Here is an 18700-nt window from a genome sequence, read left to right as displayed (position 1 = left end):
AGTATGTAAAATAAATGAAAAAAAGTTAAATAAAATAAAATCAAAAAAAAAAAGTAATGTAGGCTGAATCATGAACCAAAAGGGTGTATATAAGAATATATATCAGTTTATTAATGAGTGCTATAAGAATACAGACTCATGGGTACAGGATAAGGTAGATCCTGTTGAAGAGTCCTTCTGCTTTGTCCGGGAAAGATGGTGATTGACACATGCCCCTTCACGCTGTCTGACTCAGTCTCCACAACCCAGAAGAGAGCATGACCTCCCACCTCTCTTAACTTTTAAGATGTAGGCAGACAAGAAGCACAAGGTCATAGGTGAAGTGAATACCTACTACACTTCCCCTTTTTTGTCTAAATGAAAAGGTTCTAGACCTAATACAAAACAATATACAATAAGAACAATTATCAAGTATTATCCAGGAGAAAGAAAGGATAATGACATGAACAAAAATAGAAATACAGCCAACAAGAACAACATCAAGCAAGAAACACATACTAGATGTCCAGAATACAGGTAAATGACAAATTACAGATTACTCCAATAGCTGTCCCATCCTGAAGAATCTAAATCTAGTACCTGATATGTTCTTAGCTAAGATACAAGAGGACTGTAACTGTAACCATCTAGTCTTCAATCCCATCAAATACCTGAGAAGGAAATGATATTACTGATATTACCTAAGTAAGCAGGAAATGCACAAAACAGACTTCCAAAAAATACAAGGAATGACAGAAACAGCTGGGTGCCTGGACAGTCACCCAAGGTTTCTCTGCAATGTTGGGGTATCCATTTTTGGCTACAGGCCTAGAATATCTGACATACCATTTTCAAAAACAAAAAATTTGAAATTTGTCCTATCCTGTCTTGGAAAGGTTCAGCAACTGTTTTTCCTTGTGTACTGTTCGTCCAGAATAGAGAGTATGCTTACTGTCAGCAGTTGAGGAAAGAACAGTTCTATGCCCAATAGATCATATTTACCAAGAAGAAGACAAATTCCATATGGAGTGTCTTCAATGCCCAACATCCTCTTGGGAGTAGATCAGTGCTGCCAGTAGCAATTATGTCTCATGTCAACAGAGTTCTAAGTTATTCAAACATTTAAATGTCATACTCTCCAGGTCTATTAAGTGTTTGAAGATTATCTATCCATCTAACATATATTTCTATATTTCTAGGAAACCTAACTAACATAAGTATGACAAGCATGAGTGACTATTAACCTATAGGTATTATCAACCTAAATAGCCTAAAGACTAAAGCTTCACACTATAAAAATAAACAATCTGTAAACAGATGCATAGTATAAAGACAATGACCTCAAATTTGTGATAATATCCAAAACATCTTAATCAGAGGTAGAAATGTATAGCGTAATATAATAACAATAACCTCAATATGTATCAATATACAAAATATCCTAAATAGAAATAGAACAAACATACAGAATGACAAATAGAATTTTACATTTGTATCAATATACAAAAATCATTTTTAAACAGGAGTAGGAACATATAAACAATATGACAAATATAGTTTTAAATTTGTATCAATATAAAAATTATCTTAAACAGGAATAGAAATATAATTTTACATTTGTATCAATATACAAGAATCCATACCAATGCAAATTATCTAGAACTGATAGTTTGCTAAATTAGTTTAAAAGCAGATAAATAGTCTACCTTATTATCCTATGCTGTCTATTCCCCCTTTCCTTTTCAAAGATATTCTTGAGTCTAAACTTTATTGATCCACCCTCTCCCCTATTAATTTACAACTAACCCCTAACAGAAGACAATTATCCATAAACCTGAGAAAACAAAACCTGCTGGGAGGGAGGGTATCGTTTTCTTAGAATTGCTTCTTGCCATCTAGAGGACTATGGTATCTCTGTGTGATCCTGTAAGAAAACTCAAACAGTGGTTAAATCTCATTAAGACTAGCTGTAACGTTTGTAGCCGATCTTAGAGTAATGGACAAGGCTTGTCTGAAGTTTTGGCTATAGGTGTAAGGTATGAGAATAGTTAAGGTCATCGCAAGGGAACCCGCAGAGTCAACTAACTTGGCCTCATAGGAGCTCAAAAACACTTGATAGACAGCTAAGGAGCCCACATGGGATGGACCTAGATCCTTTACATATATGTGATAGTTGTATAGCTTGGTCTACTTATGGGACTCCTGGCAATGGGAGCAGGAGATGTCCCTAATGCTTTGACTGGCTCTTGGAAACCTTTTCCTCATACTGGATTACCTTACCAATCCTTAATACAAGGGGAGGAGCTTAGTCCTACCTCAACTTGATAAGCCATGCTTTGTTGACACCCATGGGTAGCCTGCCCCTTTCTGAACAGAAACAGAGGGAGAGTGAATGGGGAGGGGCAGAGGGGAACTGAGGGAAGGGGTTGGAAGGAGTTTACAACAGGAAAACAACACCAACACAGACAGAAACAGAACTGTGCAGAGGGAACTAATCAGGCACCCACCCCAGGAAGTAGGGGGTTTGCAATCACTTCCACTGTATCTTCCATGTATACTCATTAGACAGGTCGCAATGATAGCTGTTACAGCTGCTGAATCACAAATTATAGCCATAACATATGCCAAAACAAAAAACAAGCAAACAAAAAAAAACTATGACTAAGAAGTACTCACTAAGAAGATGGACTCTAGGGCTTGAGAGATGGCTCAGCTGTTAAAGGCTAGGCTCACAACGAAAATTAAGAGACACACTCTAACCTCAGTCATTCATCATAAGTGGGTGCCAGAAACTGAAGGTAAGAAGAGAGTATTTAGGGAGATTATGTTTGGAAATAGATGAGCTTTCATTTCTTGCATTATTATCACCAACTTAGCATATTAAGAGTTGGCATTTCCCCTTCACATCAAGCTGTGAACAGACTTCATAAACAAGATCAATGTTATCCTGAAAAGACCCTTACAGATTAAGGAACATAGCAGCCTTAAGTCTGCCTTCCACATGCAATATCTAAAATGTAATTAATGAATTTTTAGGCTGGAGAGATGGCTCAGTGGTCAAGAGAACTTGTTGAACTTCCACAGGACCCTAGTTCAGTTCCCAGCATATCCATCTATCAGCAACTCATAAATCCCTGTAACTCCAACTCTTGGGGTCCTGACTACCTCTGCTGTCTTCTGGAGGCAGCCACATACATGTGACAGACATCACGCAAACACACAAATAAATATAAGTAACCCTTAAAACAAGTGGAAGTGGCTCATGGTGTTTCAGCAATCCCCAGAAACAGCCAGCGTCAAAGGGATAAACGATGTATTTCTGAGGGAGCAAGTAGAGACTTTCCAGCAAAGAATCTTCATCCTTTGAGATCTGATCCAAGAAGCAACCCACAGAGTATTTAGATCTCTGCCTAAAGATGTGCCAGAGGAGTCTCAGACCTAAACACTGAAAAAGGAATAAACACATAAACAAACAGATGAGTTTGTCAATGAAAAGGAACTATAGTTAAGACTACCCCAGCAATGCCAAGAAGCGCAAATCAAAGGTCAGAAGAATACAGAGGTAGACACATACCATTTTCATTTTGAAATACTCTGTAGTATGTAACTGTTTGGTAGTTCACTATCGTAGACTCCAAACCCAGAAATAATGGGCCATATTTTCACAACAACTGTTCTTTCACTGGAATCAGTAACTAGCTAAAGAACAGCTGAGCAAACCAAAGCACAGAACAGTTTTCCCCCATGGGTACTTTCCTTTCTCTGCTTCATGTTATCCTAAATGATAATCATGTGCTTTCTAGTTAGTTTACCTTCTTTTTTGTTTTTATTATTATTTTTTAATATATATATATATATATATATATATATATGAGTGTTTTGCCTGCATGTACATATATGCACCACACATGTTCAGTGCCTGCTGAGGTCAGAAGAGGGCATCAAATCCTCTGGACCTGGAGCCACCATGTGGATAATGCTAACAAAACCTGGAACTTCTCATCTCCATCTCTCCAATCCCAATATTTAGTTAACTTTTTAAGAGAGGCAATTAGTACTCTAAGTAAAAGAAAAAGAAAAGGAATAAAGGTACATGAAAGTGTCCACAAACTGAGTTAACATTCATTCACTGAGTGACTACTTCTGAACTAAAATACTGTACTAAGCACTTAACACAGTAAAGTTTTCAAGTAAGAATTTGGGGCCCTAAAATTTTACATAATTTCCACATATCACCAAATGTCATTATTATTTTGAGCTTTTCAACCTTTCTAAATGCAAAGGCTATTTATTATATGTTCATAGAACATCCAAAAACAGGCTAGATTTGGTCTTGCAAATCATCATTGGAAGTCCCTGTTGCAAATCAATGAATTTTAACACCAACTCTTAGAATCACCTGAAAAGATTTTTTCCCCAGTACTCCTAAATGGGCTATGGATACAGATCAGTGATAAAGTACTTGCTTGACCTACATGAATCTTTAAGTTCAATTCCCAGTGCCCAAGAGACAGACAGAGACAGAGACAGAGAGAGAGAGAGAGAGAGAGAGAGAGAGAGAGAGAGAGAGAGAGAGAGAGAGAGAGAAGAAAGCAAGCAAAAAAAGGAAGGTGGAAGGAGGAGAGAAAATATTATTAAATGATAGTCTACTAGTCCTAAGTTATAGTCCTATAGGAGTAATAAGTCAGATGTTCCATTGCACTGTAGGGTGACCACAGATGTAGAAAATATAATGCCTCCATGGGACTGGACTAAGCCCTCTGCATAAGCATAGACAGTTGTGTAGCTTGATCTGCTTAAGGGGCCCCTGGCAGTAGAATCAGGATCCATCCCTGGTGTGTGAGCTGGCTTTTTGGAGCCCACTACCTATGGTGGGACACCTTGCACAGTCTTGATGCAGTGGGAGGAGCTTGGACCTACCTCAACTGAATGTACCAGGCTCTGCTGACTCCTCATGGGAAGCCTTACCTTGTTAGAGGAGGGAATGGGGGGTGGGTTTGGGGAAGGCTGGAGGAGCAGGGGGAGGGAGGAGAGGGGGACCCGTGATTGATATGTAAAATGAATAAAAAAATTCCTTAGAAAAAGAAAAAGAAAATATAATGCATTTTTGTTTATCTCAATATAACATTTTACGTTTTTTTTAGAATTTCATACACACACACTATATATATATATATATATATATATATATATATATATATATGCATGCAGATAAATAGATAGATAGATAGATAGATAGATAGATAGATAGATAGATAGATCTATATTCACCTCTATGCCTCCCCCTAACTCCTCCCAGATCCACTACGCATCTCCAAACCCCTTCCAAGTTCATGGCTTCATTTTTTTTAAAGCCCACTGATTGCAATTTGTGCTGCCCGTATACTCATGGGTATGAGGCCCTCTACTAGAGCGTAGGTGGGTGACCTGTCAGAAGACACACTCTTAAAGAAAACTTACTCTTCCCCGCTCCAGAAGTCATAAGCTTGGGGTGGGGACTCATGAGTCCCAGCTCCTCCATGCTGGAATGTTGACGAGTTTGAATTTAATCCAGCACCCACAGCTGCTATGAGTTCACGAGTGCCACGGCCCTGTCACACACAGAAATCACGATTTCATCCCAGTTCCCCCTAACCTCTGGCTTTCACAAGATCTTTCCAGTCCCTATTCCCACAATGCTCCTTGAGCCTTGCCTTGGTGGTCTAGGGTATAATTATAGACATCGCATTTGTATCTGAGTATTACGCAGACATTTATTCTCTACAATTTGATCAATTGTGAGTCCCTAAATTAACTGTTGTCCACTGCACAAAGAAATGTCCATGATGAGTTCTGAGACCTGATATAGAGATACAAATTTATAAGATAGTTTGAAATTATGTCCATTTTTAAAAGCTATAATAAAATGATTTTGAATATTCTTATCACAGAGAAATGATGTTTGAGGAAATAAATATGTTACCCTGATTTGAACACTACACAAATAGATGTATTAAAACTTTGCATGGTATCCTACAAATATTTACAATTATTATGTCAATTAAAAGTAAAATTAAGTTATATTTCTGTAGTCTTATGAATACAAAAAAAATAAATCTGTACACAAAACCCATTCCCAAGGATGTTATCTGTAGTAGAACCTATACTGTCCAAAGTTCTCTGTGTATTTCTGGTGGGCAGCCAAGTTTGAGAACAGTTGACCTCAAAGAAGACAAGCAGACATGAAAGAGTAAGACATTTGGAAGTTGAGAGGAAGTGACCAAGTTCACTACATCATCTCAAGGTGCCAGGAATCCAGGCTCCTTTACTCGTGTTGCTCTGCCATGTATGTCCTGCTTTGCCAACATCGTCTCTATGTCTGAGCCATCTGGACTAGTTATAACCATTAGGGACAAATTCCAGCCAGCCATGCAGGCAGAACACTCATACACATAAAATAAAATAAATCTGAAAGATTTTTAGAAATAGAAACTATCAATAATCCCACGTTCTAGTCAGAGCAATGTAACAAACTAGCCCACCTCCTTTTTTTTACCTTTTCACTTTGTTTCATGTGTACATTATTAATCAAACATTTTTTTCTAAAACATGAGTTTAGTGGTGACATAATATGCTATTACAAACAAGACTTATTTACATACAAGCAGCTCGTTTTGTTAATTTCCTGCTCTTAGGTTAGGTTAGGCTTCATTTTTTTAAACATTGTTTGAAATAGTCAATTTTTATGTATAGATTTATGTGGAACTCATTATACCGAGAATACAACTGAAAGGAGGCATCAGAATGAAATCTGAGAATATCTGTCAAAGTTTTGGTGATATTACCAAATTGTCCTCCAAAAATGTGTTCTAATTTCCACTCCCCTGACAGGCTATAAGAGCATCTGGATAGATTGATTGCTTGATGGAATTGTCATCTTTGTTAACATCATTGTTAATCTAAAACAAACAAAATGGTGGTCTATGGAGATGGCTTGGTGGATAAAGAGCCTGTTGTGTAAGTATGAAGGCTTGAATCAGGATTCCCAGGACCCACATACAAAGCTACTCCTAACAATGCACACTTGTGCTTCTGGTGCTGGGGAGTAGAAACAGTCAGATCCAACATCAACCTGTGGCTTCCACATATACCCACACATGGATCAACACATATACACAACACACACACACACACACACACACACACACACACACACACACACACGTATATAAGATACATATACAAAGCACTATCTCATTTTACTTTTCATTTCTTTAATTATTTGGGAAAGACATGGCAGACTACACCAAATAATTAGTTATAAATGCTGATATAGACCGGGCAGCAGTGGCACATGCCTTTAATCCCAGCACTCGAGAGGCAGAGCCAGGCAGATCTCTGTGAGTTCAAGGCTAGAGCTCTAGGACAGGCACCAAAACTACACAGAGAAACCCCGTCTGTCTTGGAAAACAAAACAAAACAAAACAAAAAGCACTGATATAAAGCATCGCACAATGAACTTCTTCACTTTTTTTTTTATGCTGTTTCTATCTCTCCTCCCTTTCCCTCCCCCTGTACTCTTTCCCCTTAGTATATAGACTGGAGTCATAGAGAGTCACCTCAAAATTTAAGAAGAGAGGTTTTCGTTTTTCTGTTGGATGAATTTGAGTGGTTCTGCTCAACCTCATCCCTGTCCCATCTCATCCCTTTGCTTGTCTAAAATCACACACTTCATTTCATTGTTCAGTTTACTAAATGTGCAGGACTTTCAAGTCATACCTTGCTTCATTTTCTCCCTTATTCATTTTAATTTCTTAGATACTCCTTGAGTAAAAAATCCTATGATTTGACTGATTTTCAGAAATGTAATGTATGGCAATCACAAAAACCAAGATAATTACTATATTTTAATGTAATTTTGTTTCATAACACATTGCCCAAACTTGAAAACTGGCATATTAAAAATTTATATTAAAAAATATTGAATACATTTTTAGTGAAAGGTGGTAATTTAGCATTCCTCCACCCAGGCAATTTCCACACTCAGTGGGCATGAAGAGTTTTAGATGTCACGTAGCCTGACATTTTATGAGCACATGAATTCTCAGAATGGTTGTGCACAATGGAAAAACTATTTTTCCTTTTCTCTCCTCAGGAAAGGCACCTTTCTACTACCATGTCAGCTTTAAAGTTAACAACATTGACTATGACAGCAAATTTGCAAAGCCGTATTCTCAGGAATATATGGACCTAAATAAAAAGATAGTGTCTTTGGTAAGTTGAATGATTTTTCTGTGTATTCCTAAAAGTATTAAGACCCTAGCAGTCACTTTGCAAGTTCAAAACAATTTCTAACCAATACCTTGCCATAGATTAGATGAATCAACCCTTTCAGAAAGTCCTCTGAAAACTTGAACATGGAAATATGCAAAGGGACACACTTCAAAAGACTCAGAAAAATGGCACATGAAAGACAGTCGACACTTCTAATGAATTAATCAATTCCATGAGTAACATATATCTGTTCTCTAAGATGCATAACTTAAGCCATGTTGTCTTTGGTTCAAAAATTAACCATCCCCTTGAAGAAGAAGCCTGGCCAATCTGAAAGACAATGTGACCAAAATGAAGATCACTTCACATGTCTTCACTGTTGAAGGAAGGTTGTAAAACTCTTGCTTAGGAATTGGCTTTCTGTTCCTGTTCACCAGGTTAAAGGTTCAACCATGAGTCTGACTGTGATCGGCCTGAAGCTTCTGTTTTCAAAGATACGACTATAATTAACTAAAGTAACCTAGTTAACCAGACTGATAGTGTCAGGAGCAGTGATGGCATCATTCATCCGCCATTTCTGCTAGAATCTCCTGATAGGACATTGCAGACTTCACGTATCTGACAAAAGCTTGTAGTCCTTCCAAACCATCCCACTATGTACAAGTTTTTAAAAAGTCAGAGTCCCTGAAAGTCCTACTGTGTGTTTGCCATCATGGAAAGAATTAGAAAATGGAGGCGGAAAACAGCTTTTGGATTTAGGACAAAGAGGAAACAAAACAATCTGGTATAGTGGATAAGAAAAAGCCTGCAGTGAAATATGCCAGACTCAGAGCGACAAATACTGCTTCTTTTCTTTCATACGTGGAACCTAGACTTTAAAAATATATGTGTGGGATATCAAAGTACAATAGGACTATTTATGAAGAGGAAGGGGACCAGTAAATGGGTAAGGAAAAGAACAAGAACATGAATTGGGTACAGGGCAAAACAAACAAAACGTATAATATACCTATATGAAAATGTCATAATAAAGCCAATCATTTAATACAGTGAATACTACTAATAAGAATAAAGTAGAAAAAGAGAGAAAGAAGTGGACTCAAGGGCCTTATTTAATTCCAAAGTTAGTGCTTTACCACCTGTATGACATTATAGCTCCTTAATTTTCCTCCAATTCAGCTTCTTGATGTGGACATTAGACCACAAATGCCAACATAATAAGGTGTTGCAGACATCACAAAAGGTGAAATGTGATATAAGCCAAAGTCCCATTATTTTGTCAGTCTTTTAAAAAGATAGCCTTAATCTATGGGTATAATGATAAGTCATTAAGAGTCAGTTTAATATATCCATTTAGCAGCGTAATAGTAGTAGGCTCTCTTCTAGGATTTATGATCTGTCTAGTCATAGGTTCTTGGCCCAACAATAATGCTAGGTATGGCTTTCATCTTGTAAAGAGGGCCTTAAATCATGGTTACTCCCATGGTTTTCATGCCAATATTGAGTTTCTAAGAAAATCATCCTAAAACAAGCTCTAACTTCAGACCAGTTCACTCAAATCCATTAGCCCCTGCTTACTCTAGTATAGTGGTTCTCAACCTTCCTAATGCTGCAACCCTTTAATACAGTTCCTCATGTTGTAATGACACCCAATCATAAAATTATTTGCCTTGCTATAATATAACTGTAATTTTGCTACTGTTATGAATCGTGGTGTAAATATTTGACATGCAGGTATCTAATATGCGACCCCATGAAAGGTTCATTTGACCCCCAAAGGGATCGTAACCCACAGGCTGAGAACCACTACTCCAGAACATTTGGTATAACTACTTATTGCATCATCCTTGCCTGCTAAGCAGTGATCATGACATCTTCCTTCAAGCTTATTTAACAACTCCAATCACAGTTTCCAATATGAAAGCAACATATACCAAATAAATGTTGTGCAATGCCTTATTTTTATACTTGCTTTCTTTCTGTTTTCACTGAATATAATAATGCTTCATTCATTATAGTTATTATCATATATATATATATATAATTCATAAGTACAACACTGTGATAATAACATGTACCAAATGGAGTTACAAATCATTAGAGAAATCTCACAAGTCACTACAATTCTTCCTATAGGCGCTCTTATTCTGATTGCCACTATATAATTCTTTCAATGATTTACCCTAAAAAGAAAATATATATTTTCTTTTTGGATCAAGAGAAATCCTGCTTTACCATAAACTATGGTGGAAAAGTCTTGATAGAGAACATTCTCACAGTTCATATTTTATATGGTTTTGTAACAGGCAGCTCAAGAAATCTCTATACCTTCTGTACTATTTTAAGTTCTCCAGCAGGTATGATATCCAAATAAGTGAAAAGAAGTTCTAAGACCAATCAACAATGCCACAAGATCTTATTAATATAATTAGCTTTATTAATTTTCAGTATAAGTACTTACATAATATTTAATCCTCAGGATGTCTTATAAAGAAACTGAGACAACTGAGAGATTAAGTTACCAAACTCAATCTCCATGATTTTTTGTCCTTTCTTTAAAGACCACCAAAATGCTACAAAATATGAGCACATTTCAAATTGTATGAAGTTAATATGACCAGATAAATAATCCAATAGAATACAATATGGTTTTCACCACATAAATGTATTGGGTTTATAGATGGTCAAGGTACCTGTATAAAGCAGTCAGCCAACTTTATACATTAAACCACTTACTGGAGTACCCAAGAGTAAGGGACATATTAGTTAGGCATACAACCAGGGCATTCATCAAATAAAATTTCCCATAAGCTAACCAGAGCATGCGAGGAGGATATGCCTCTCAGGACATATGCTTCTTTTTGATGAAGTCTACCAAATAACAGATTCTCTATGGGATTCATCAGATTTAAATAACATGTCATTTTTTTAAAAAAAATTAATAAAAAGTAAATAACAGTAGTTTGTTCTGTTCCATTTAATTTAGAATAGCAAATATTACAGTCTGAGTAAAAATTATGTTAGCATTCATTCAGTTCTATGACCCTGAAAACATTTCAGAAAAAAATAGTATAAATGCCAAAAAACTTAAATTCAAGTATTACTATAATTGTATCATTTTTGAAACATAATACTTATCTGATACATTAAATGTTAACCATTCTCTATTAGGATTCTAGCCATACTGGAACTGAGATAATTCAAAACTTATCAATGATGCAATAAACATTATGACACTTATTATTTATATTTCAAGGGGTTTGAAGGTTTCCTAGTTTCATATCTATTGTTGTGATAAAAATTTCCTGATCAAAAACAACTTAGAGAAGAAAGGCTTCATTTTAATTACAGTTCCTGGTTATAGTCTATCATATAGACTATCTGGGACTTGTGGGAAGTCACCCTGACAAGAGTCTTAAGAGGCCAGTCAAGAGCACAAAGAAATGACTGCACATCTGTCACTTGCTTGCCTCTGCTCCATTTTTGTCTCTCCACTCCTACACATCTCATGATCCCGGCCCTAGAAAATAATGACACCCAGAGTGGTCTAGGCTCTCTCACAGCAGCCAGTTTGATCAAATCCCTTATAGATCAAATGCCCATAGACCAACCCAATATAGACAATGCTTTATGGAGACTACTGTTTGCAAGTGATTCTAGACTACATCAGATTAATAAAGCTAACCATCACAGAAGACAACATTAAAAATTGCTACCATCATAATATTCTTTTCTACAACTGGAAAATACAGATAGAAAAAACGCAATCCTAAATGCTCAGGATATCATCAGCCTTGGGAATCATTGTAAATTAAAGAAGAGCTAATAGCCCCAACTTTCACTTCACTTTGGGAATGCCAAACTACTAGATATGTGCTATCTCCTCTGTGTGACAGCATTTATCACTTAGAGGCATATTATCTTATAATCCTTTGTAACATGGCAAGAGCAATAAAATATTTTCTATATTTTGTCAGCTGATAAGAATGGGGAAAATTTTATAAGAAAATAATCATAAAATATACTAATGCTACTCTAAAACTTGGTATTTGAAAAATGAGAAGTTGCTGAGAAAAGAATATAGTCTACCTGGAGAGGTGGCTAAGTGGTTAAGAAAACATACAGCTCTTGCTGAGAACCCAAATTCAGTTCTACAGATGCATATCAGGGGACCCATAACCCCACCTGTAACTCGAGCTCCAGAGGATGGAATACCTCCACTTCCATAAGCAGCCACATTTACATGCAGATACTCATACATAGATACACATGTATATACATAATTTTAAAATAAGATCTCCAGTTATTAATCTTTAGAACTTTGACTTTATTCTGATATTTTTCAAAGGATAGACTGTTGTACTTTTACATAGTTTCTCAATATAACCCTATATTCAAGCTTTGATAAATTCCTACTGTTGATAGGTGCTGTTTGATAAATTCCTACTATCGATACGGTGGGTGGCACTGGTTACTGGTGGAAAAGTCACGGGCTACAGCCACCACTACCAGAGTTAGAAAGAGCTTTATTAGAAAGAAACCAGGCCTGGAGAGAAAGGAAGATGGCAGGAGGGAGCAGAGCAGAGAGCAGAGAGGAAACAAAGAAAAAGAGTGTGGGGGTCCGTGTCCAGATTTTTAAGGCAGGGATTGCATGATCACATGGCAGGGTACGTACCCACCGGCACCTACTGATGGTGTAAGATGCCAGAACCCAGAAGAGTGAGGACAGGATCCTAACAACTGTACTTTAAAAAATAGTCTTGATTACCACATTTAAGTCTTTGACTTTTTTTTCTTTGGTGTCCTTTCTTTGACTTGGTTTGGGCATTTTGGAGACAAGCTTTCACTCTGTAGCTTAGATCTGTCTTGGACTCATAGAAATCCTCCTGTCTCAGCCTCTCAGAGTAATAAGGTTATAGGCATGAGTCACCATGCCGGGCTTAATAAATATTATAATAATCTACTTCTCATTCATAAATGTGATGTTAATGCTATAGTGGTAACAATTTTTTAGTTAGAATCCTATGCTCAGAACTTTTTTCAACATCTTTCCATTATCACAATCTATTTATCATATTTAACAGAATTTATGGGTATAAGCAATAGAATCAAAGTAGCCTCAGTGACATAGCAAGTTTGAGGCCATCCTGGGCTATATGAACCCTTACCTAAATAAATAAAGTATGATGTGGATAGTTAAATCATTAGTGTACTCCATTATTTCAAAGAAAATAAGATGTTGTAAGTTAAATAAAAACAAAATCAAACATACTGTTTGACCTCATACTAATTTAATAGGATAAAAGAGAAGGCTATAATATGCACCTGTAAAAAAGAATGGATGAAAACTTTACTATTTGTGATACTGCTGGATACCCAAAATCTCGAAGCAACTTGATAGACATTATTACTTGAAGCAATATTAGAGTCTAGTACATTAAAAACAGCTTTCTTAAGATAAACAACCCAAACTAACAGATTTCCATGAACCTATTGTTATCAGTTCTAGACTGTTAATCCTAATCATTCCATCAACATTGTGTCTAGTCCTTAGAATACCTTCAGAAATAATCCAATTTTATCTGCCTTTATAGCTGTCAGTATATTGCCTAGATCCTATTGTCCAAAATATCTCCTTAAGTACTGATGTTAGACAATACTGACCATATTCAGATAACATTGTGAAACAGAAAAGAAAACATAGTTGAAGTGGAAATGCTACAAAAGGAAAAGAAAGATGAATTATTTAGAGGGGGGAAAAGATCTACAGAATCCACAGAATTACTTCTGGAGCACAGATCAGTTAACACTGAAATTATTCTGAGCATATAAGTAACTAATATGGCTTTATCTTTTCTCTAGGATTCCCTTTCACACAAGGAAAAAAGACACAGTAATGCTATTGCTCTCCTAGAATGCAGAATAGTATTTTGTGGTCTTCAGCTATGTCATGAACTAGATCACATATCATATTATCTTTAAAACCTTTCTCTGACTCTGTGTTCTTCCCTAGATTATTTTCATGTTTCCTTTCGCAAACTTTTGTTGAATAGGTAAGCGTGTTTTCTGTTTCCCTGTATCACCTCTGTTTCATCCAACAGGGATCTCTCACCACCCCCTTTAACTGCTTAAATGAAGAGCACCACAGACCTTGCTGCTGCCAAATCATTGTTCCTTCCTCTTACAAATACGTCCCTTCATTTCTGCACACTCTTCCTTTCCTGGCTTCTGTAACATATCCTTTCCCATATGTTATTCGTGTTCACAAGCTGTTTTCCCCTTTGGATTGCTGTTTCATTATCATCTGCAGATGTAAATTGTGACTCAACCATGGCTACTCAGAGTCAAGCTTACTTTTTCCATGTCTCCTCATCACCTCTGTCTTTGCCGTTCTCTGGATGTATTCCCTATGAACTATCACATTAAAGCCACAATTTAAAAGCTATTTTGATGATACTCAAAAGAAAAATCTAGTCTTCCTTAGTTTTATCCATTGCAGTAAATAGTAAGTTGATAATAATAATAATAACAATAAATAAAAATTCAGTTGCTCAATCTAAAAGCTTAACAAAGGAATACTCAAAATCTGCAAATCAAAGCATCACATTGAATCCACCTCCAAAATATAACCTAAATCTATCCTTTTCTCTCCTTAAGTACTGCTGCCATCTCTTTCCAAAAATCCTACTATTGCCTTTAAATTGCTGTCTTTGCTCATATTCTGATATCCTCATAATCCCACACAGTAGTTAAAGTGGTCATCTCAAAAAGAAAATGATGTCACCTTGCTGTCTTTTTAAAAGTCTATGAAGACATTCAATTTTGTACATACTTATATAAAGAATAAAGAATAAGAAGACAAAACCACAGCTCTTAGATGGGAGGCTGGAGAAATGGATCAGTGGATAAGAACATTCGCTGCTCACTCAGAGGATGCAGGTTCAGTTCCCAGCACCCACTTTAGGCAGATCCAGGGATCTGGCACCCTCTTCTGGTCTACAAAGACAAAAACACAGAGATATACACATATGTCCAATTTTTTAAAAAAGTCTTTTTTAGGAAACTTACATGAAAAGAGGAATAAAATTAAATCACACAAAATGAAAATTTTTATTGAAAAAAGTTTTCATACAATACATTCTAATAATGGTTTCCCCACACCCAACTCCTCCCAGATCCTCCCTACTCACCCTCCCAAATCCACATCTTTTCTTTCTATCTCTTACTAGAAAACAAATAGATAACAAACACATAGAGAGAAAGAAAGAGAGAATAGGACCAAACAACAAACAAAAAGGGGGAGAGAGAGAGACAAAGAAAAAGCAGAAGACACACACACAGAAATCCCATAAAAATATACAACTGGAAACTGTAATACACATACAAAAGACCTGTAAGATTAAAATAAAAATGTGCAGACAAAGCAAAATGAGACAAAAAAGAATATAACCCTCCAAAAATACCATTGAGTTTGTTTTGTGTCAGCCAGCTACTGCTGGCTAAAGAATTTCCTTTAAGTGTGGTTTGTATACCCAGTGAGAGTCCATCAGAGAAAACTAAATTTTCCATGAAAGAACTATTTTAAATACACACCCCTTTTCTCTCTCTCTTATCTTTTGCAATTTCCTTTTCTCTTCACATATATCTTCAAATTCGATCTCCAATAACCCATATTTTTATATTTTCTTTTCATCTCCTGACTGTGCTCACATGTTTAGAAATGCAAAACATATAAAGATGTTGTTTTCCAGTATTTCATCAAAATGGGTTCACTATATACATTGTCATTAAATTATTTATTTTTCTCAGTAATCCTCATAGAGTCTCCTCAATGACAAGGTCAATTATTCTTTTCAACAATCTCAAAGCAGTCTTTAGTAGAGATACAGTGTCTTAAGTTTTCTATTCCTGTGAAGAGACACTATGACCACAGCAACTCTTATAAAGGAAAATATTTAATTGAAGTGGAGGCTTAGAGTTTCAGAGGTTTAGTCCATTATCATCATGGCAGGGAGCATACTACTATGTGTATGGTGGTGTGCATGCAGACATGGTTCTGGAAAGTTCTACATCTTGATCCAAAGGCAACAGGAAGTAAATTGAGACACTGGGTGTGGCTTGAGTATATATAAGATCTCAAAGCCCACCTCCACAGTGACACTTTTCTTCCAACAAGGTCACACCTACTCCAGCAAAGCCACACTTCTTAATTGTGGTGATATATATATAATCTAAGAAACAAAACTTGCCTGAAGATCAGAGGACAGAGTTAGCCACAGAGTTAAACATAGAGGTCAGGCAGTGGTGGTACACACCTTTCATCCCAGCACTTGAGATCTCATGCCTTTGCTACCAGTATTTGGGAAGCACACACACCATTAATCCCAGCACTAGGAAGACTGAGATAGGAAATGATATGGCTAGGTGGAGGAAGGCATATAAGGCATGAGGAGACAGGAACTAGAGGACTCAGGGGCATTCAGTCTGAGGATTCATGGAGACAGGATTGGCTGAGGAGTTGGCGAAGTGAGAAGTGGCTGTGGTTTGCTTCCTCTGATCTTTTAGCATTTACCTAAATATCTGTCTCTGGGTTTTTATTATAAAACCATTCAGGGGGCGATTTTTTTTAACTACTACATACAGGATTATGTTTTCAAGGGCTTCTATATTTGAGGATACCTGCTGGATCCAGGCCTTGACTAATATAAATAGTCATTGTAAAAAAACAAACAAACAAACAAGCAAAGCAATTCTACCTTCATCCTTATATTTTTTTCACATTTGAGAAGTTTCTAGACTAACGTTTATAAAATTAATAAGTTTAGAATTTTAATAAATCCTTCCTTATAACTATCCAAAAAGTTAAAATAACTCATATTTACCCCAGTAGTTCAGTTGAGTCCCTTCCTCCAACTCCATCAACAACAATTTTTCATAATACCTCTTGGTAAATGTAGTAAAGAATATCATTAATACTTTGAGATGTTGGTATTTACTCCAGTTAGCATTTCAAATCATAAATTTATGTCTCAAAAACAGAAATTTGTGTTTTTCAATAGACCTAAGTATTTTTTTGAGAAAAGGTCTCACTATGCAACACTGGTTAGCCTAGTAACTAGCTTTGTAGATCAGACTATCCTCAAACTCGTAGAGTTTCACTGCCCCTGCCTCCCATAAGCTGAGACTAACGACATGTGTAGCTGGGGTTATCTCCTGGTCCTGCCTGGCCCACAGTCAGGACAAATCGCTCTCACCTGCCAATCTTGCCGCTGACCCAAATAAACACACAGATGCTTATATTATTTATAAACTGTATGGCCATGTGGCTCAGATTTCTTGCTATCTAGTTCTTATATCTTAAATTAACCCATTTCTATAAATCTATACATTGCCACATGGCTCGTGGCCTACCAGTACTTTATATCCTGCTCCTCATCATGGCAGTTGCCTGCCTCAGCCTTCCACCTCCCAGAATTCTCCTCTTCCTTGTCCTGCCTACACTATCCTTCCTACCTGGGTACTGGCCAATCATCGTTTTATTTATCAATCAGTCATAGCAACATATATTTACAGCACACAGGACATCCCACAGCAGGCATGTGCCACCATACCTGGCTGAACTACTAAATTTTCAATCTTGAAATTTTTGTTTTTCAGTACTAGCATTTTAATTCCCTCTCTATACATATGTATATATCTCAGTATTCTTAAATGTGAGGGTTTTGAAATTTGTTTTTATTTTATGTTTTTTTTGCAATTGTTATTCAAGTTGTGATCTTTTCTCTGGCAGCTCTGTTTGGGTGGACACTTCATCTGTTTATGTTCTCAGCCTACTGGGCTCCTTTGTTTTCATTCTTGCTTTTTGTTGCTGGCCACTGCCTGTTTATCTAAGGCAACCCCATGAGATGGAAAGAGAGATGTTCTTAAATCCTGCCAGCTTAACCTGGGGCCAAGGCATTCTTTTTCTACACACCAAAAGCCCCATAAAGAAACCTTGTGCTGTCTTCTGCACACGGCACTAATAGAACTGCTTCACCCTTGCAGTTCCTGTTTGGTTTTGGTTTTGTTTGTTTGTTTTGAGACATGGTCTCACTACGTAACCTTGGCAGGCCTGGAGCTTGCTATGTGACCAGACTGGCCTTTTGGTTTATTGACTTTTATGGAGCAACAGAAAGATCTAGAAAAAAACATAGTCAACTTCATTCCTGGGTATCCACAGATATCTTGAGCCTTTCCAAGGGCTGACATGGGTCCTTCTTTACAGAACGTTCTCAGGATTCCTGATTCATCCATGCAGAAGAAAGTTTTTTATCATCTCACTATTTCCTTGATTCTTATAAAAAATCAATTGTCTCTACTCCAAGGAGAGGCGGATATATTGGAATTAAGAATAGAACATATGATTATTTATTCATGAATATTATTAATATTCATAATATTTGTATTTGTTGAACTTACCAATGACATC

At 36.6% G+C, this 18700-nt stretch overlaps 1 protein-coding gene across 1 annotated transcript in view; it reads left to right on the top strand.

Annotated features, from left to right (window-relative positions):
- The window catches only part of LOC128108571 (transmembrane protease serine 11C), a 52731-nt gene that overhangs the window by 8786 nt on the left and 25245 nt on the right, over window positions 1–18700 (top strand). The window contains exon 3 of the mRNA XM_052735299.1: window positions 8114–8232. Coding sequence (XP_052591259.1) covers window positions 8114–8232 — 119 coding nt within the window. The remainder of the gene's footprint in view (window positions 1–8113; window positions 8233–18700) is intronic.

Source organism: Peromyscus californicus, unplaced genomic scaffold (assembly GCF_007827085.1).
Source record: "Peromyscus californicus insignis strain IS unplaced genomic scaffold, ASM782708v3 Scaffold_13__1_contigs__length_99412109, whole genome shotgun sequence".
Classification (NCBI taxonomy): domain Eukaryota; kingdom Metazoa; phylum Chordata; class Mammalia; order Rodentia; family Cricetidae; genus Peromyscus; species Peromyscus californicus.
Note: the sequence above shows the minus strand (reverse complement) of the source record. Positions and strands in the feature narration are given on the sequence as shown.